This window comes from Cololabis saira, chromosome 19 (genome assembly GCF_033807715.1).
Source record: "Cololabis saira isolate AMF1-May2022 chromosome 19, fColSai1.1, whole genome shotgun sequence".
NCBI lineage: Eukaryota > Metazoa > Chordata > Actinopteri > Beloniformes > Belonidae > Cololabis > Cololabis saira.
This window is the reverse complement of record NC_084605.1, coordinates 22,617,269-22,639,550: the sequence shown is the minus strand read 5'-3', so window position 1 is coordinate 22,639,550 and position 22,282 is coordinate 22,617,269. Positions and strand designations below refer to the sequence as shown.

The window sequence follows — 22,282 nt, the reverse complement described above, 5'->3', positions numbered from 1 at the left end:
TACTCAAAATATTTAACAACATAACGAAGAATACCATCTGTCATTGTGGCAGGCCCTACTTGTGACATCCGGCTGCTGTTGTCACTCTCATCCTTATCTTATATAATATAAAAATAAAAAATAAACCTCCCTCACACTCCCTAAGTGTACCCCTCGGAGGCGAGTAATTCCTGGGTCCAGCTCGACACGCCACCCTGTTGGTCAATATAAAAAGAAAAAGAAAAAGAAATGAAAAAAAAAAAAAAGAAAAAGGACAGGCGACGTGCTAACGACATTGGTGGGGCATCCATCAATGTAATAAAGGGCTTTTGTTAGATCTTTTTGTTTGTTTGTTTTGTTATTTTTATATGCAAGAATTACAAGTTTCTTGATCAAATCACATTTTTTTTGATTTGGAGAATTTTGGTTTTTCAAGTTTTTAAATAAATGTGGTAAAATATAAACCACACTAATTGACTCTTAATTACAGTTTATCAAACAAAAACAATACTTTAACATGTAAAAGTACCATAACATTTAGAGTGATGCACAATATCAACAACCCATCACAGTCACTAACATGCCAATTTAATACACATGTCCTTCACCATGTTTTCTCTACTGCATTTAAAAAGAAAAATCTTCTCATCTTAACTTAACTTGACATATATGGGGTTACACTATAAAGTGCTCTTGCATGCCTTCTTACAGTTTTATTGTTAATTTTTCAATATGTTTAATTCATTAAGTCTAATAAAGTCAGGAGAACGTGGCCAATAAACTGATTGGCATATCTTTGACAGTAACAAAGTGATTGGCCAATAGACTGAGAGTGGAGGTGGAGCTTTACCTCGTCATAGTCACGTGACCAGGAAGTAGGAAGTAAATACGGAGGAGTTACTGCAGGCGCTGGCAACGAGTGAGTAAACCAGAAAATAACGTGAAAAACGAACTTTAACATGTTGCAAAGATAAATTAAACTATGCCGAATTAAGTCACGTTGTTTCATGATACCACAGGTAAGATATGAATGAAAAATGTCATTGCTGAAACATTTTATAGGGAAAAATTTAAACTTAGTCGGTTGTCCCTAATAATAACTCTGCCAGTGCAATTAAGTTACTGTGAATATTAATCTATATGTACATAAAGATACACGGATATCACTTCTGTCAGGCAGCGGGTTAATGCAGCCACGTTAAACCTGCACATAAAGCACTTTTAGATAGAAAATAAAGATTAAAAGTCACACGTAAGCTGTTCAGGTGAAAATGCCAGCTGTCATTTAAAGCTGGTTGCAACTCCAGGTACATTTAACTCACAATTCCCCAACTCATTCAGAGCGCTTGAACTGAATCTTAATATTCTGTATTGTATATTTAAATCTTAATTCAAAGGTAACATGTAGCTGTCTATTCATTTTTAACATTGGTTTTACATGTAAAGTGGAATTTATCAGAGTTTTGTGTTGACTAATGTTAATCAGTAATAGTGTGCTAATGTTACCCCTTATTCTATTGTTCTCATTGTGCCCTTTAATTTTGATTTTTTTTTTTAAAGCAGTCTGGGGTTAAAGCACACAACATTTACAGAGAAAGTCCATTAAATGAGTGCAAAACTCTTAATGAGTTGGCCATTAAGACTGATAGGCATATGTCAGTGTTTCTGGAGACCTAAAAAGCAGACATGACCTGTGGGTTTGTTCACAGAAATGCAAATGAAGAAGTCCAGGATATTAAAGTCCAGAGCAAACAGGATTTGAACCATATTTGCTCCATTACGTGAGAAACAAACATAGCGTGTGGGTGTGTCTGAGCAGTAACTGAAGAGTTTAAGGATGCATGTGTTGGTTTAAAAGGAGTCACTCTATTACATTTATTTCTGCTTTCTGAACTCCTGTTTGTTCAAATGACAGCCCCGAAGACACTTGCTCTTTGAAATACAAACCGTTTGAAATGTGTTGCAAGTTATACTCCTTTAGCATACTAAATCGATCATAAATACATGTTTTGAGATGTGCATGGCATTTATTTATTGTTCAAGCATTGTAGCAATAATTAAAATTTTAATTAACTAGACTAACTTTGATAGTTTTTTTTTTTTTTGTCCAGGTCTAGCAGTATGCTGGAAGGGTATAGTCCTGTGACCCAGGCCCTGCTGGGGACTCTGTTCACCTGGGGCCTGACTGCTGCTGGAGCTGCTCTCGTCTTCATCTTTTCCAGCCGACAGGTACAAACTTTTAGTCGTAACTCAACCAATTAGCTCATACACCGCTTGGTGGGAATATTTCAAAAATATCTGATAAGAAATGTGATCTTTATTCTACATTCTCAAAAGGGGGAAATAGGGACTTTTGCTATTTTTAGCTCAGAGGATCCCCTCTACATGAAGTGAAGTTGCTTTTATGACACAGTGATGTTTAGTTTTCTTTGGTCTCTCGTTTTCTCTACTGTCATTACTTTCTTTAGTCTCATTCACCTCTGCTCTTATGTCCACTGTAGTTCACTGACTTAGTTTCATTGTTGTTGATATGAGAGTGTGGCATAAATAATGTGATAATTAGTTGGCCCAATTGGATGACGGGAATGGGAGTCCAGTGTTATTTGGGGAGTATTTGCAGATAGCAGGGATGGGGAACCATGAGAGCAAGACAATGTCTCCTCAAGATAATTAAATATTCCTTCAAATAAAACTGAAACTGATACTTTAACATATTACATCTTATTTGGTGTTTTCCTAACAAAAGTGAAGACATTATTAGTTGAGTTTTCCTTTTAACAGCATCGATTCTACAACAACTTTCAGGCTCCAATCAGGATTGTTGGGTTGATCACTGATTGGTAGAAGTTAATTCTGGCAATACTGACAATACATTGATTTGTTTTATTTCGGTACCAACTTTGAACCGAACTTTTGTCTCTACCTGTCCTATAAAACCAGTCTTTGTTGTACAAAAGATGTATTTTGTCACATTAGGTCACCTAAGACACGAGCAGACTTGACAATCACTGATGCAAGTCATTTGTATGAATTTGCTGCATTACCAGCCCAGCTCCATAATCTAAATACATCTCTGTCTCCTGCGGTTCTTACTGCCAATCCCTGTCCTCCTCGACTGGGATACATCACACCTCCATTAATTTGCTGTCATAACGACGTGAAAGTGTTCCTCACTCAAGAAAGTGTGAAATGCTCAACACTAAGACTTGAAAACTGTGAAAGCCGTTGACTGGATGTTTGCGCTTATGCTGTCAGGCCTCGAGGATATTGGTTTGACTGACCTGCATCTCTCTCTGCTCTTGTTTGCCCTTTTCAGAAGCGCATCTTGGATGGCAGTTTAGGCTTTGCAGCTGGGGTGAGTGAGCTTTCGCCTGAAATTCACTCAGATGTACAGCAGAGGTGGGGTGATGTTGCAATATGATGGTGTTGTTGCGATTTCACTGCTGCAAGTTGAGTTCCTTCATCACTCTGATACATTTAGCTGCTATTGAATATTTTTTTATAGTCTTTTAACCTAGGAGGTTAATCATAAATGAATATTGGCACAGACGTTTGACTTTTGAGAATTATATTGATTAAAATGATGGATTCACATGTTGTTTTGTTTACCGGAGTTGCATCACAGTTTAATCATATTGAAAGTTCCTATAGGGGTGAAATGATATGAGAAACCCATGCAGGTGCAGTCAGACGTTTACATGCACTACACCCACATACGATGACCCCAGTGTTTAATAACTTCCTGACATTTAAGCCAGGAAAACATTCCCCTTCATTGGTCAGCTGGGACCACTGCTTGATTGGAAGAATTGGCGCTGTCTAAGGAAATTTATTGTTGTAACTGAGGTTTGTCTTATTACCAATGCTATGGGCTCATAAAAATCTCGAGTAAGTGTTCCCAGGAACAGGGTACAAAACAGTGCTGGATCAATAATGCAAACCCAAGTTTTTATAATTCTCAGAAAGGATATGCTTTTTAGTTTGATGATGTTTGCCAAGTTTGCAATAACCATTTAGTTAGATTGTTTTCCTCCCATTTCAGAGATGTTAATCTACCTTAAGTGTGTGTTTATATATACATTCAATTCAATTCAAAATACTTACAATTGATATTGTCATTCATTCACTTCTAAAAATGTATGGTCACATAGCACAACATACAGCCCCCCATCTGAACCTTGAAATAAAAAGGCGCATCGTGAATCTATAAATCTGCCTCAAGCTTTTGAAATAACCACTGAAAGGTTTTATTTATTTATTTCTGACTCGAGGGGAAACATAAGCGCAATACTGAGCCAAAAATGTGTTACGCTAAGGCAACTTCGAACTGCTTCATTTGTAACATCCCAGAGAGACAGCGGGGCTTTGTCATCGGCAATTTGGGATTAGGAATAACAGGATTGCATCATCACACACTGCTGTAGTGAGTCAACCGTTTTATTTCTTAATGCTTTCTTCCTGACAGCTTTCAAACCGTCATTCAACCAAACTGTATTTGTAAAGCATACAATTTTAAAGTGCTTAAAAAATACCTCCCATCATCAACCACCACAACAATGGCGGAAAGGGCATCTTTAACCTTTGAGAAAACACTGAAAATGGCAATTAAAATGCATAAAACACACAATTGAATGAAATTAGATAAACAAACGGGTACATTCTAAGATATTTGTAATTAAATAGAACTTTGACTGAAAGTTGAGGTGCTTTAACTCGTTATGCCCTGGAGCCCCTGGTACAGGGGGCAAATCCCATATAGTGTCCAGCTTTTATTTATTTTTTTATTATTATTATTTTAAGATTTGTTAGTATCATCTGTCCAGCACAGGTTTTTAGAAGTGTATCATGAGAAAAATAACCACCCCATAACTCTTAGGAGTCTATTTTTCAGGTAGATTGTGTGCAAATTGAAAAAAAGTAGCATTATTAACCTCAGCAAGGGCAAAACATAACCCTCGGTTCTTTTATGTTTTCGGAGCTAGCTCGACACTACAGGATTTTCAACCTGATTTTGAGCCTCGTCGCCTCCCTCCAACAGACCCAATCATCATGGGGTTGTATTCCAATTTGAAACTTGTTCAACTGATTACGTGTCTAGTCCTCAAGTGTGTCAAAAAGATTGTCAGACATGTTTATCTACATTTCCTGCTTCCAGCTAAATACCCAAATAGCTACAGTAGTTGAGAGAAAGTGAACAATGGGATATAGCAGAGTGACAACCAGACTTGTATCAGCGAAAGACTTCCTTAATGGCCTGTGAACGACTGTTAAAAAACTGGTTGATCTAAGGGGCTTTTAGCAGTTTTGCAGCGATCTTCGTTTTTTTTTTTTTTTTTTGAACACTGGCTCTTGGAAAAGGTTGTATAAATCATCACATGAAGCTCGAACCCGCCCAAATTGGTACTTGATTGGTTTGGTCTACTCTGTACTGGTGGTAATGGCTATGAATAAGAGGGATGAATAGCTGAGAGAATGGCTTAAATTAGTGGGTCATTGATTGGCTTGGTGGTGACCCGATCATTTGAATATGATGCTTAGAGCAATGTAACATCTAAAACATGCCAACAGGGGGTCCTGAGGACCACGGTTGAAGAACTGTGCAAGTGTTTGGAGGACTGTGATATATATTTCTTTAAAGTCGCTGGAAGGTGTCCTTGTCTGTGGTCTATGTTTTTGAAATCATTTAAGATTTGGGTTTGTAGTTTTGCAGCCAGTGAGCTGATCGGACTTATTCAGTTGAGATCCTAAGCTCCCATGATGAAAAAGGCTGGCAGAGACAGTCTTATCTCTCACCTCCGTTATCTCTATTTAGGTCTTAACAGCTCACCAATTGCATCTCCAGGTTCGCCGTTACTTGTCTGTCTCCTCATAAGATGACGAATCTAGTGAAATGCACCGACACATTTCTTGCCAAACATTCGCTAAATTTCTTGTCACTCTGCATCTGTCTAAGATGCATTTTTCATCAACTTCTTCACACGGCACAAACGTAATGAATTATTGATAGAAACTGTCAGAGCCTCTCCAACTTTTAGGGTTCCTCACTGGCATACATTTCCACTCATTATTATTGATGGGGAATTCAGCTGTTTGCACACTTGCTTGCATATTATGTACATGTTTTTGGCCCGATTATTCATGTGAACACTCTTTGGTGATTAGTTTCCCGTGGCAAAGCATCACGTGCAACTGTAGCTCTAGTTAAGATATATATATTTTTTTTTTTCAAATAATCTTTGATTAATGTCGTGGTTCACTTTTAGAATTCTGTGCCTTAAAATCAAAATTAAGACTTTTCTGAACTTGAAAGTACAGGTATGTTTCTTGGACAACTAGGATGAGGAATAGAAGCACACAAGTTTATCAAAAGATCTGCATTACTAATGCAGGATATATGGAGGAAGAGAGACTAAGTGCTGCCTCTGAAAGTAACCAACTTTCACTTTTCTTCTGCTTGTTGCACTAAAAGGCAGGATGTCTGCTCCTTTCTGATTTTTGTCCCGAAGAAATTCAACCAATCCGCCATATCAGTGAGAATGTTAAGTGGATATGGGAAAAATGATGGGCCAAGATTAGTTTGCCCTTTATAGTGTTTTCAAAGTAGAATGTTCTTTCCAGCCCGAGGATTGCTTTTTGAATGTAGATGGAGAGTGAAAAAAGGTCAAACTGACGGGAGTTTGTTTGAAGAATGGAGGAAGATTCAGCTGTAGGGGATGTTAAATGGTAGTTTCTTCAGCTCTGGGTACAGTAATGGACTGAAACGATAGAAATTTCGTCTGCTATTTTAGACCACAACTGCTTTTTTTATTGGAGCAAATTGTTTACCCGTTCTTATATCCGCAATTCAGAATCTCCAGTGTTTTCTTGTGTGCACAAACAGTGCTTTTAATTAGCATAAATACTTTTTTCTTTAATTAACTTTCAATCTTGGATATCACCAAGGGGAAATATTTGTGATACAGCCAACACAAATACATGCAGAACACACAAAAACAATAATAAGACGCCACTATACACTTATAGATGCAGGAATAACAAGGTGTGTTTTGTTCTGTACTTTGGCAGACTGTATCTGCGACCACACGGGAGCAACAAAAAAATGATTAAAAGGAGGCTGGATCAGCCAAGACGTACCGAGCTGCCTTTAAAGTCTCGACCTTGTATAATTTATTAAGATTGCATAAATTTGAGAAAACAATTTGAATGCTAATCTGCAGGAACACAAGGCAAGTGGTTGGTGTTTCAGATCTAAGCGAGAGCATTGATGAGGTAAATTAATTCCAGCGGGATCAAAGCGTGACCTCAAAACTTTACCTTGAGAAGACGGAGCGGCTGAATAACACGCACTGCATCACAAACACTGGAGCTACTCTGGTCGGGCAGAGGAGAAACTTCTGTCCAAGTTCTGTTTCCGGTAGGAGTGGATTGACTTACTAAGTTTTTGTTCTTTTATTATTGACGTGGTATAATGTGTGATGTATTGTTGTTAATCAGAAGGTTATATTTACAGCACTTAACTCTTTTTATTCAGAAGAAAACAGGAATCAATTGTAATTGGTATTGGCATTTGCAGTACTTGAGTTGTAAAATAAAATCAGGGGGGATGGTGGATTTTATCATATGGGGACAGATAATTTGTGCTGATTACAAATAATATAATATATTACAAATAATAGCAGTGACCAAAACACCTGCAGAAATACTGCAGGAATGACATAGCAGCAGTTAAATGCAGCCTTCTGTAAGCTTTAAATAATTAAAAAAAAATCTCATTACACTTAAAACAAGACTTGAAAAAAAAATTCACCTGTTTCAAGTAGATTTTCACTTGAAATAAGTAGAAAAATCTACCAGTGGAACAAGATGTTTTTGCTTGTAATAAGAAGATAAATCTTGTCCCACTGGCAGATTTTCCTACTTATTTCAAGTGAAAATTTACTTGAAACAGGAGAAAATTGTCAAATAAGTTATTTTTCTGGTGTTATTTTTCTGGTGATGACTCTAAATGTTGAAATAGCAGTAAAACCACATTCATTGATGAAATGACATAAGGGATGGAAAGGGGGGGATGGCAGTTTTACAGGGGGGATGATTTTAACTGTTTTTATTTCAGGGGGGATGCCATCCCCCCTCATCCCCCCTCAACTCGAGTACTGGGCATTTGTGGATATCTAATCCACAAATGCCAATAACAATTACAATTGATTCCTGTTTTCTAACTGTAATGAAATACATCCATAACTTAATCATCAGTAAAAGATGGTAAAGGCTGCAGACTGTGTGCTACTGGCTCTGTATTTAGCATTTTCAACTTTTGTTAGTTTCTTAAGATTGAGTAAGATTAGCAAAACGATGCACTTTTAACGTTGTATAATATTTGTTTTCTCGTATGTCTCAATATTTTGGCATACAGAAGAGCTCATGATTGACCCAACTGTGGGAAGTGCTCCTTTTCAGAGGAAGAGGCTGTTTCCTTGCAACCCTTTCCAATCTATATTTATTCTTTTCCCAGTTGTACTGCAGTGAACATTAACTTTTAACAAGCTTACTGAGGCAGGCAGAGTTTAAAATATACTTCTTGTGTTTTTGGTAGTTTCCCTGAGCTTTGCACTGCCTGATCTTGCGGTGAACTTGCTTCCACTTCTAGGAAGATTGGCTAGGGTTTTGGGATCTACCCACACTGCTACATTGTCATGTGAAACCATGCCATTTCTGGCATCCACACTACTCTGTAAACTTCGACCCTTGAAAATGGAAATATTTTTTGTTTATACACCGCTGATAGACTAAATCAAACCTGTTTGGGAACAATGATTTAGATTCTCTTCAGTATTTGGTTTTATGGGTCAACATTTTCCCTTCAATGATTTGCCATCATGTGAAAGTCACTTGAAGATGCACAGATGCGCCTTAACGACCACAGAAAAAACAACGCTAGTACTCCAGACTTTATTGTTCTTTGTATAATAGAAAGAACAGCCGAAGTCTGCGTTCAATACATTTGTTACTGCCAACATGCGTGGGGAAAAAAGGTATTAACTATTATAAAAACAAAACAGAAGCAAAGGTTTCCAGTGTTTTCATTTGTACGTGTATGCCCAGTGAGCATGAATGGCCATATGCATTTATGTTATTTAGTGTTGTAGATGGAAATCTTTTCTGAGCAGGAGCTAAAATTTGCTAGTGTGGATACAGGTTGATTTTGTTTTGAAATGGCCTTTTGGGGCAATTTTCAGTCTAGTGTAACATCTTGTATCTAGTCTCTCGCTGTAGAACAAAAAGGCTCCAAATGACGTTATCACCGTCACGAGACTGATGGACAACAAATGTTGCATCTGAGATAATTGCTGATGTCTTTCCTTTTTGGCATCATGTTAACACAAACCTGAATGCTCCAGACCATCGATGGAGGGACTTGTCTTGATGTTGTCTTCATCAAAGCGTTTGTTTAGCAGGATCTAGCATCTAATACCTCTGGAAGTAGTAAGGCTGTAAGTAGTTTTTTTTTTTTTTTTTTTTTTTTTTTTTTTTTTTTTAAGTGTACTGCTGACAACAAAATAAGTTTCCCCACTGAGGGAGAAAATAAAGGATATCTTATCTTATCTCGAAGTAGTAAGGCTGTAAGTAGTTTTTTTTTTTTTTTTTTTTTAAACTCTTGCTTTTTCGGTGTGTTTTTGTTGAATATACAATATTGTGACATGTTGTGATTTTTGTGACTTTCATTTGAGGTTTTTCCAATCCAATTTTAAGACAAGGTAAGGTCAAATTATTAATTATAATGATTTCATATGTAAAACCTTTAGGTGTGAAAGGAAAACAATGACTTGGTTTCTTTCTCACATATGTATCTTTTTATACTTTAAGCAAGGAGGCATGCTAAGTTACAATTTTCTGTGACAACTTTCAAACACAACACACTGTCTGAACGTGGCCTCCTGTCCTGATTCTACTACCGTAGTTTAAATGCTTTTTGTTTTCAGGCTCACAGCACAAATCTGAATTTAAAGCATAATACTTATTTCATTATTAATTCCAACATGTATAAGAACAATTTCACACAGAAAGTCCAACTTGAAGGGGATGTTTTTGTTTTGAGTTTAAAAAAAAAATATTAACAGATGTGCTGTCATTAAGAAAACTGCTTACCCTGCATTTAAGATTATACAAATTAGAAATGGATCAAAGAGAATAAAATATATTTATAACACATGAGCTCCAATCTTGTTCAACTCTGAAAGCTTGTCGTGCAAATAAAACACAAATTTGTTACAAGTGTTGTTGATATTCTCACCATGTGGCTTGTTGAGGAAGCCTAAACGTTTAACATTTTTAGCTTGGGATAGGTGCCTCTTCTGAGAGGTTCTGATTGGCCAGGAGGGGCCTCCTCTGAGACAGGATCAGTGAGTATTTGTAGATCTACTTGTGTCATTCTTTTTTTCCAAGTTATTCAAGTTATTCATGTTTCACTGCTTTTCTGCTGATTGTTGCATAAATTGCCTGCAGGGAATCCAACACACTCTCCCACCTACTTGGTTACAGATGGACAACTGTGCACACACATGTGCAAAACCCACAAAATACAGTCACTGTCACTACAGATTCTCACATCATGCTGTCAGTTGTAGCCTCTGGAGAAGGATCATAATAACTTAGTAATGCACAATTACTTTCTTTTGTCATTAATTTTACCGAGCATTTCCATTTCTCTTTGTTTATTCTTGGAGAGAAGCAAAAAGCAGAGACGGCCAGTGACGTTAACGGCCAACACTTAAACCCAGTCCTGTGTTTTTAAGTCAGTATCCAGAACAGTTTCAATAAATTTCTTCTTTTTTTTAAAATTTGGTTCAAAGCTCAACACAAATAATTGAACTACGTTCAGTTCGTCACAGCAAATTCTACTGACTCTTGTTTGAAGCATTCGCAGACTAAAAGTTTTCATTGGCTATAAGTTTTCACTGCTGTGTGAGAACGTCACACCACCTGCTGGATTGGAACGTGCTGTTGCCAGTGAACATAACATGAGTACTATAACATTTCCTTCATAAAATATGAGCCGGTGTCAACCAATGAGCGGAGTTTGCAGGAGACGTGGTTCTGTAGGGGTTCCCCGTCCTGGTGGTTATAACAGAAAGCTGTGCACTGCACTTTGTGATTTCAAGAGCACTTACAGTTTTTATTTCTAACATCCCAGAAATGTACCTACGTCACAGGCAATATCATTTGTCTTTAGAAAAAGAAACATACATATATCCCTCTGCTTCTGAACTCATCAGTCATCTCTAAGTAGCTCAAAAAAAGAGTACTTTCATCTGCTGGATTCAGAACGAGATGACGTTCCTTTAAGTTGACTGGTGTGGGTTTTTGTATAGACTCACTCTCACACACTATGTTAAAAGGTGCAGCTTATTTCATTTACAGTACATATTGTCCTCAAGGACAGAGATACTGACAAGGTCTTACTGAATTGTGAAGGTTTTTGTAATATTGGCACCTTGATTTTCTTAAGGACACTTTTTCTTTTTGTGGTCCCTTGAACATAGTTTAATTCACGAGTTAGCATCACATCGTTGCTTTTAGAGGACAACAGACGAAGATGAAGGAATGCGAGGAGCAGCAGAGGTGGGGTGGTGTTTTAAGGATACTCGGACCGTGTAGGATCATGCGCACGAGGCCAGTGAGAGTAGACCTTTTGTTTTCACACATTGCTGAGGTAATGTGATAACCTGTCAAGTCAGACTCTAGCTTTGAGCTGTCCCATGACATTTATAAACCCAGGGAGTCGATGGTGTCAAAAACATATGCAGCGTTTTCTATTAAAAAAACTTTGTGGTGCTTTATGGCTGGAATCTAGAAATGAGCCGGGAATAATGGTACCAGTGGAGATACAGGACTCTATCTTTGGGAATATTTAGGGGCAAATAAAATAATTTGGAAGATGAGGTTAACAGCATTTTGTTTTTTAGGGTGACATTTAAGCCTTAATAGCACCTAAAGCATTGGGTGTTGGGGTGGTGTTATAACACTAAGCTCAATATGCAAATATTGCACAAAAAGAATATAAGATAACTTGATAAAGAAATGAGGCCATCTAAAGTCTAATACTACTACTGCAGGATGTCGGTAGGAACAGGATCAAGAGGACAGGTCGTTGGTTTTGAGCTGACTAGAGGTTTAGAGATTTCATCCTCATTTATGGCACTTTTGCACTAGGACTTACTCGGCCCGGTCACGCATTTACCCGCCTCTACCCGTTTGTTTTTCCACAGCCAGGGGAGAAGTGGGCAGGTTCGGGTGAAGCTGCTGTGACGTACTCGATTGCGCAACCGCTTTGTTCATATCGGCGCTGATCAGAAATCAGCTGGAGCCGTGAGCGGCTGAGAGTAAAACAGCCCGTCTACATCCCTTTTTTAATTCTCTCGTCAGTCACCAGGTTTATGAACACCTGCACCTCAGAGTTGGATCACCAAACAGACGTTTTTGCGCTTTATAATAAAATCGCCGCGAGCCGCGGGTCGCTCTCGCGCTGACTCCCGCTTCCTGATTCAAACGTCTCACGGCCCCGCCCCCCGACCAATCAGAGGCGCAGAGGGTGGTGACGTCGGAAATAGTCCCTGCTCAGCCCAGTATAGAACCTCGCTGAAATGGTTACAGAAAAAAGTATCGGCTTGGAGCGGCTCTACCCGTCTCAGCCCTAGTGCAAAAGGGCAAAACGGGTAGAACCGAGCTGAAGTGATACTAGTGCAAAAGCGCCATTAGAGACCGGAAGGAGCAGAGAGAGGCACCAGTAGCCGGTTCAAGTGGGCTGAGATGGCTCAGAGAATTGGTTACTGATAGTAGCAACCTTTTCAGTAAAGTAGGAAGCAAACTTTTCTGCAGACAACCCAGTAGGTGGTTGAGCAGGTGGTGGAGAGAAAAGAGAGTTAAACGCCATGAACAGTTGTCGGGTGTTGGGAGCATTTTGGATTTTGTTCTGATAAAAGTATACCTTGGCAGCCTTTAAGCTGGATGTGAAAAATAAAAGTTTTTGTCGGTACTCAGACAAGTCATTGTGCACTTTCCTTCTGCTGCCCTAAGTCCAGCTCTGTGGTCCCTCAGAACCTCTGTGAGCCATGGACTGGGAGGATTCTGTCCAGCTGGCTTTGGCACCAGAGGACGGAGTTTATCCAGAGAGTTGGTGAGTGAGGAGCAGATTGTTTCCGTAGCCTCATTGACAGATAGTGTGGGAAAGTCTGAGAGGGAAGGGAGGTTAGAGCAGACCTCATCAGACAGCTGTGTAGGGCTGAGAGATCGCAAGTTTCTGCAGTAGGAAACCATCTTTGGAGTCAGGTGAGTGACATGAGGAAGGGAGATGGACAATTTAACTAGGAAGTGGTCAGAGAGATGCAGTGGTGTGACACAAACATCAACTGTAATGCAGTTTTCTGGTCAGCACCAGGTCAAGGATATTACCAGCTTTGTGCGTTGGAGGAATATGGTGTAAGATTGAAAGAGTGGATGGGAGCCAGAAAGTCATTTGCCTGTGTTTTGCTGATGTGAATGTTCATGTCTCCCAGTACAATTAGTGGAAAGCCATCATCAGGAATGTCAGAGAGAATCATGTCTAGTTTAGAGATGAACTCATCTACTTTGCCTCCTGGAGGGTGGTATATGACCGGAATGTAAGTAGTGAATGGCTTCGAGATTTTTCCAGATTTTTCCTCCCAGATGGATGTGAAAATCCACTTTTTGGACATTAGAAAGCCTGTACCACCTCCTCGTCCAGCAGAGCGAGGTGTTTCTGCATCTTCTGCATCTACGTATAGAGCAGCTGGTGTAGCTGTGTTTTCTGGGCAGATCCAAGTCTCTGTCAGGGCTAGGACCTGAATGTCTGAGTGATGTGAATCATATTAAAAAAAAAAAAAGAAAGAAATAAGACAATCGTCTTAACATGAGACATAACAAAGTACATATTCGAAAGGGAGTGAGAAGAAGTAAAACTTATAAACTCTCACCCCCTCTCCTTAAATATGACTAGCTAATATATGCAATGTGTGCAAACATAACATTATGCAAACATAATATTGCCTATACACAATAATTACACACACACATGTACACACACGTACACACACGTACACACACACACTAGTACCTACATACATGTATACATAGGGACACATGCTGCATATAGGACAAAAGGAAAAAACAAACAAAAAATAACTACAAACAAAAAACATTGTAACAACACAAGCTACTGACCAGTGTAAGAAAATAAGGATAAAAATAAATAAAAAATAAACACTGTATTATTGCACCCAAACATTTTGCTCATCCCTGTACCTCTGAAAAATAATATCTTTGTATTAACTGTTTAATATTTGGACATTGCATTAATTCCATTGAAAACTTGTTCCATAGCCTCACCCCGCTGACTGAAACACAAAAACCTTTCCTGTTTGTGCGTATTAATGTGACATTAAAATTAATTTTGCCCCTTAAATCATATCTTCCCTCATGAATACTAAATAATTTGTTGGTAACAGATTATTTTTTGCATTGAACATTATTTGCGCTGTTTGATAGCACACAATATCTGTAAATTTGAGTATTTTAAACTTTAGGAATAATGGGTTTGTGTGTTCCTTGTAGTCAGCATTGTGGATTATTCTTATTGCTCTTTTTTGCATAATGGTTAATGGCTGTAGAGATGTTTTATAATTGTTGCCCCAGATTTCTGCACAGTACAATGAACTGATGAACTCGGTTTTGTTATCTGCGGACTGACAGTTCCAGAGACCAAAGGTAACAGAGGATGTGGCAGATTGCGCTGCCTACGGGAGGCGCGTCTTGGTCTGTACCCATATCTGACTGGGATGGAAACGCATTTTGCACTACTTTGGTTGCAACTCTGCTCGGTGGACTCGTGCAGTCGACTCGCAGCTCTTTACTCTACGTGGTCTTAACCTGAAGTGGGTAGTAACAACGCTGATGCCTCGCTGACGCTTCAGCACCGAGTGTGGTGAATTACAATAAAGATGTAACAAGTTAGACGTCAATGTTACTGTCTTTTTGTCATCATTTCACCTGCACACCTACACTTATAACTTAAAAAAAAAAGACTGACACTTCAATCATGATTACAGACATTCCAGTTGCCAAAAACTATGTTTAATCATTTAAAAAGAAAAGAAAAGAAAATTAAAGTGCAAGAACAAGCGATTTATGAAACCGTTTTATTTTGCCCTAAAAGCAGAAACCAAGAAAGAAAAACTTCAACAGGATCATGATTGAGTCTATTTAAAATACATTTTGGCAATAAAATTAATGTTGACTGACCAAATTTAATTGCATAATTTTGGACGCGTGTCAGTGACCTCCCTCGAGCCTTGCTAACGCGTTGACTAAAACTTTCCATAAATATAAATACCTTGTTGCCTTTCCCAATAGAAATATTCATACATTTCATTATCCGAGTCCGGCTGGCATTTAAATGATGCCCGTGTAACAACAAAATATCATGTTGAAAGGGGCACACAGGGCCTATGTCTTCGGTCTCTTCTGTTCAAAAAGGTGTTTTTCCAGATATGATTTGTTTAGAAGCAGCGGTTCAAGTTTTAACCTATTTCTAAAAAAAAAAAGGATACCTGAAAGTTTTATTCTATCTTCATAGCTTGTTTTTGTGAATAATTATTCTCATTTTAGCATCGTCAGCTCGTTTGATTGGCCTTAAAACTTTTCCCAGATTGATGACCAACAGTTGCTTCTTTAAGATCATTATTGATCTCTTTCCTCTCTGGTTGTGGTAAAATGCACGTGTAAACCATGCAGGCATGTCAAAATCTCTCCTTTATTATAGGAGCTCACATTTACGATGATCCCTTCATTTGATTAGCAGCACCTGGGTGCTACATATCCACTCAATTCCTAGGGAGGTATTAAGGGTGTTTTTCAGCCAATGCAACATTTTAGTTTTTTCTTCCCTAAGTAATGCCACTGTGTGTTGTATTGTTCATCTGAGCTTGTATTTAACACATTTTAAGACAATGCTTTCCTGGTTTTTGATGCTTCCCGCACAAAATACTTTCTCTGATTAAAACACCAGTTTCCATTTAATTTCACTTGCTTAATTTTAGTTGCATTATCTTGCGTTCGCCGTCTTCTTTCCCTGCTATAGTCAAAAATGAGAAAAATTAAGTTGAGACTCTCACCCTCCTCGTCTCTTCTGAAAATCCATATACTTTACAAGACTTCGACACAGATGAACACAAATTAATTTAGGTCAAACGGCCACTGGACGTCATGGCGGAGTTGATTAAGAGACTCAAGAAAGTGTTGATGGAGCAGAAAATGTGAGAGCGTCTGAGTAAGAGGCCAGATGAGAGTAATCCTAAAAGCAGCTTAAGACTGAACTCAACAGATGTATACTTTCTTCTTCACATGATTGTGCATTGTCCATTTCACCCAGTAATTTACTTCCTAGCCAAAAATAGCAGCAAATATTAACCTTAAAACAACTTTTTTTGAAAACCCTAGCTGTTACAATTGGTTGTTTGTGATTCCTTAACCCTTTACAAGGCAAGTAAAACTACATTCTATGGTTATTACAAAAAAAAAGTTACAACATTAATAGAGGTCCCTTAATATTCTCCAATAACCTTCTAGAGGTGTCATTTTGAAATTTCGAGTATTTAATTGACTGTCCTTTAAAGTGTTTCCCAACTCCGGTCCTGTAGTACACCTGAACCTGAACATTTGAGATGTTCCCCGCTTTAACACAACCCTGAAAGGCCTGGCTGTGTCATTAACAGACTTAGGGCCAATCCCAATTCTCCTTCACTCGCCCTTCTTTTCTCCACTCGCACTTCTTTTCTTCCCTAAGCCCTAAAAAAGAAGGGGGAGATTTTAGGGCACTTGAGATCTAGGGCACTTGGCCCAGGTGCCTGTCCCAATTCTCCCCCTACCCCTCGTTTTCATCCCTTCCCTGATCAGGAAGCTGAGAGCCAAAAGCTGTTTTAATTTCAGCTGTAGCGCTGTTAATATGGCACTTTATTAAGTTTTAATATTTTTTCAGGTATAATGGTAACCTTAAGATCCCCAACCGGGGCTCAGTTTATCCAAATAACGCCTGTTAAGAAATGTGACCCGATGTTTTCGGAGATGAGAAGAGCCGCCGGCCCCGGGGAGCAGCCTCAGCTCACAGCCCGAGAAGAGACGTCTCCGCCGGGTCAGGCTGCTCCGTCAGCCCCGGGAGAGACACTCTCTCCCGGGACGCAGCTCTGTTGAGAATCACGCCGGCTGAAATAAATCATTTAGGAATATGTTGGTTTAATAGATGAAATCTAACATTTGTAGCTACGCCTGTTAAGAAATTTGCTCCGAAATTTAGAGATTTCTGTCTGCCGGGTCCGGAGCTTGGGTCCGCGTTAAATCGACGCAGAGCCTACGGCGTAGGTTGCGTAACCTCCGCCGTAGGATCTGCGTTGGTGTAACGCGGAACCATAAATCCCTTTATTCTGGCGTGATCTTCCGCAACTTTATCTGAAAGTGTGTAAATTACCCAGATAACAGCTGGATTACTTTGTGGTTTCTGAAGACTATTATATCAGAAACATCCAAAACAAATCTGACGAGTCACAGGATTATTTCTCTCTATTTCTCTGAGACCAGTCTGCCTGTTTGCCTTCGGTCGGCGAGTCAAATCGACGCAGAGCCTCTTTTTTTCATACCCCCTCGCTCGCCAAGTCAGCATCTGAAATCCCTCGATTTGAAGGGGCTATTCTCAGCCCCTAGCCCTCGTTATGCCCCCTCCCCCTAGGTGAAAAGAGGAATTGGGACACCACTACCTTCACGGGAACGCGCAAAAGTTAGGGTTAGGGAAGAAAAGGAGGGCGAGGGGGAGTATTGGGACGCACCCTTACAGGCTGCAGGCTGCAACTGATTAAGCCCAATTATCCGCCAGATCATGTAGACCTATAAGTGACTAGTATCATATTAACCAGATAATGTCTATTTTCATTCTTTCTCCCACATCTATATCTACAGCAGCTACCATTTGGTTATAAAAATAATATCTCAGAATCAAACTCTATGTCATAATACAAACAAAACATTGCTGAAACTAATAAAATTGTATATTTGTGTAACTCCTTACTAAAGCCGTATATATTAGCTGGGAACCATCCTCTTCAACAAAGAAGCATGATTGGGGAACATTTCATCATCTGGTGAAATGTTTATGAGCCAAACTTGCGTAAGAGCATATCCAAAAATACACTGGTAAGAGAACACAAAATAACAGACTAACAGACTAAATAAATGAATAAACATTGATTACTCCAGTAGTATAGTGATTTGAATGTCAGGGTGAGGGTATTGGATGAAGTGATGCAGACATCATGCATGTAGTCTGCTTTGTAGTAGTATTTTGTATTGTATGTTAAAAAAAAAGTCTTAAATGTAAAAAATGAAATCAATTTTGATCATATAATGGCCCGGTTTCCCAGATCAGTTTAGTAGGTCTTAACAGCGAAAGACTTCTTTCAAACCTTCTTAAGGAGCCTGTGAAAGAAAATCGCGTTTCCCAGAGTTGCTCTTAGCTTAAGTATCTCTTTCATTAAGAAGGAAATGAAAGATGCTGCTGACCCACTCTTTACAACCATCTTAGTGAACAAAGACTCACAGATCCAGGGGCGTCAGGCAAATCAATATCACACCAAGCAATGAGATATTAAAACAATGCACCCCGCGCAAATTTTGATCTATTTTATACTTTAGATTTATATTGTTTAGCATTCATTGGTGAAAGCAAAGGAAAAAAAAAAGAAAAATAAGGAATAACAAGTGTGTTCCTGTATATGCTTTATGCATTACGCACAAATATAACGATCATCATGAATATCATTTATTTGATAATTTGGCTGCTATACGGCATATTCTCGCTGCAAATCAACCGCGTCGCCGTGCGCGAAGCAGAACTGTTTATATGAACGCATTGGTGCGTCAGCACTTCAGTCCCCTGGACGTGCTGTCGGACCGGGCTGTCCAGGCAGCCGTGACACCGATCCTCCTGCGCCGTGCCCGAGCCCAAGCGGGTGATGTGTGATGACAGGGAATGAGTGCATTGAGGAGCAGCGCTGAGTGTCTCCACCCGTGTTGTGCTAGTTACTGAAAAATAGTAACTAGTTACCTCATTAAAAAGTAACTCAATAACTCAGCTACTTGGACCAAAAAGTAATGCGTTACTATGAAAAGTAACGTTTTAGTTACTTTAAATAAAAATATTATTTTAAATGCTCCCATTTCATGCCCCTCTAGCCTTCATTTCAGCAGGTACCGTATGGATTTGCATTGTGCATCGTTTTCTGCATTCTAAACAGTCTCCCCACTTCTTCACTTCCTGTATCAATAACGTTGGTCGCTTAGCAACAAGCTGAGAACAGCCAATGAGCTTCAGCAGCAGCTGAAGAACGGCCTTTGATGAATCGTTCATTACAGTCCTCTAATATCATAACCAATGGTAGCATGTCTGTTTATAAGAATCTTTTTGCCCAGAAGAAAAAAGAGCGAAGACAACGACCCATAACTATTTTCTTCTCTTGAAAAAACACAGCTACACTGCGGCTTTAGAAGAAAAAATACTTTTTTTTAAATATTTTTATCCCGTTTTTTTCCCCCATTTTATCACCCAGTGCTCCTACCTAGACAGTCCTGGGCATTGCCATCCTCTACCAACCCCGGGAGGGCCCTGCACTGAGCTCAGGTCTCCTCCTTAACCTGCGGAGTGAGCAGGCCGCATCTTTTCACCAGACAGGGTGGGGCTTCTCCGGCCGGACGTAGCGCGTGGAAGGATCACGTTATTCCGGCCGGATCCTCCCCACCCCATCTGGCGCCTCGGTTGGCCAGAGGGGGCATGTATAGACTGTGTGCATGTTTTTGTGAGGGTAGCTCACCTTGCTACCCAAGGGAACACGGGGAGAACATGCAAACTCCACACAGAAAGATCCTTTCGCCAACCCCACCCAGGGTGTGGGCGAAGTCATGGGGGAACTAACACGCACTTCAGCGAGGGGAAAAAAAAGAAGAAAAAGACGCTACAGAGTCGGGATGCAGCAGCATCAGAAGAGCAGTGGAATACGTGTGAGGCGGGGCTGATCTCTGCAATTTGAAGCCCTCTATAATTGTAAAAATAATTTCACTTCTCTGGTTTTTTTTGGAACATAACCCCTGCAAAAAACCAGGGATTGCTGTAATTCCACGTTGCGAAACTCTCCTTCTCTTGGCTCGCCATGACCGTCATGTTTTTGAAGGCACACACGCCCACTACGTTTCCTCTGGTCTCCGCGTGCGGGGAAAAAAAGCTTCACTGTAGCCAGAAATAACGGAGTAACGCACCGTTTGGTAGCGGTAATTGCGTGACTGAATTTAAAAAGTAATGCGTATTAGTTACCGCAAAACTAACGGCGTTACTGTAACCCGTTACTAAATAACGTTAGTCCCAACACTGGTCTCCACACATCCACAAATAGAACGTTGATGAATGCAATAGTGAAAACGGTCAAGCAGCTAAATGAACTTCAGAATATTTTTTTGAGGTGAAGGATTCTGTTTTAATAGTCAGGAGGATACAATGTGGTCCAATATGCTGAATGATTGTTAAATTAATTTCCCCTTTCGTCCATCTTTCACATTTAATAAAAACAATACATTTCCTCATTATTCTCTTACCAAGACTACTTCTTATGTAGTTGCAGTCTTGTTTTCATCATGAAAAAGGGTCATTGAATTATATTTATCATCTTAATTTTTCATTATAACGCACAGGCAGCAGGGAATTAGTGCGTTAGGTAGCAGTGCTGCGTGTGAAAATGCGCTGATAGTGATCGGTGATCGATTTACCTGGCATCGATTGATTTGGTTTCAGAACCGGACAGCTCCTCCAAAGAGCTTCTGAAAGAGCGAAACTAAAGGACGGTGTTAAGAAGTCATCTGGGAAACACCCGTATCTTATGGTATCTTCTTAGTTGAAACCTTCTTTGAACCTCTCTAAAATCCTTAAGAGAGGTTGGATCTGGGAAACCCGGCCAATATCAGCACCAGGATACATCACATTAAAATTTTGAAAAATGTGTGCAGAGTACCAATGCACAAGCGGCAAGCGAATAAAAAAATCCTACTGTGAATGTTTGCCTTAATCAAGGCGAGAATTGGTTCAGATTTGTGATTGGTTTTGTTTCTCTCTCTTTAAGCCAGCCATTATGTTTTCCCTAGTTTTCATTGAACTATACTTGTCTGGTGTTGCAGCTGTGCAGTGACTGGAATAAAGGCTGTTACAAATCAATTTTGTATAAAAAAAAAAAAATGTCAGACTTGGCTTGCATTTCTAAGCAGCAGCAACCCTTGCTGAGGAGGACTGTAAACTGTAATTTAGCATTCTGAGACTACCGCTCACGCTGTTGGGTCTCTTCCTCTGCCATTATCACTTTCAAGATGACGTTCAAAGTTCTCGCTTTCCATATCCTCCTGTCTTTTTGGAAAATGAAACCTTTACAAATCCACCCCTGTGTGCCCTTTCAACATGATATTTCGTTGTTACACTGGCATCATTTAAATGCCAGCTGCACTCGAATAATGAAATGTATGAATATTGCATTGGGAGAGGCAACAAGGTATTTATATTTATGGAAAATTTTAGTCAACGCATAAGCAAGGCTCGAGGGAGGTCACTGACACACGTCCAACATTTTGCAATTAAATTTGGTCTGTCAACATTCATTTTATTGCCAACATTTATTTTAAATAGACTCAATCATGATCCTGTTGAAGCTTTTCTTTTTTGGTTTCTGCTTTTAGGGCAAAATAAAACAGTTTCATAAATCGAGTGTTTTTGCACTTTAATTTAATTTTCTTTTCTTTTTAAATGATTAAACATAGTTTTTGACAACTGGAATATCTGTAATCATGATTGATGTTTCAGTCTTTTTTTCTTTTAAAGTGCAAAGTGTAGGTGTGCAAGTGAAATGATGACAAAAAAAGACAGTAACATCGATGTCTACATCGTTACTCCTTTATTGTAATCCTGCAAAAAAGAAATGTAAATAATAATAATTAAAACTGCAAGCAGTGATGAACGGGCCCTCGCACTCATGGCCACCGAATGATTTCTGTAGGTAAATGACATAAACCTGCCATCATTAACATTAACTTACCAAGAAAGTTAGAGATTGAATTGTGGAATCTCTATGTATGTAGCGCATTTCCTTCACAGCATTAAAAAAAAGACCAATGCATAAATACAATACACATATAAAAATTAAACACTTTGATT

General features: G+C 39.2%; 1 protein-coding gene across 3 annotated transcripts in view; it reads left to right on the top strand.

Annotated features, from left to right (window-relative positions):
* Positions 1–850: 850 nt before the first annotated feature.
* The window catches only part of LOC133419214 (zinc transporter ZIP11-like), a 191,287-nt gene continuing 169,855 nt past the window's right edge, over positions 851–22,282 (top strand). For 2 of the 3 annotated variants that reach the window (XM_061708254.1, XM_061708252.1), the window contains exons 1-3: positions 851–898; positions 2,091–2,208; positions 3,296–3,334. In XM_061708254.1, the coding sequence (XP_061564238.1) occupies positions 2,101–2,208; positions 3,296–3,334 (147 nt within the window). In that variant the 5' untranslated portion in view covers positions 851–898; positions 2,091–2,100. Of the gene's footprint in view, positions 999–2,090; positions 2,209–3,295; positions 3,335–22,282 lie in introns of all 3 variants that reach the window. The other variant, XM_061708253.1, reaches the window with a different exon arrangement.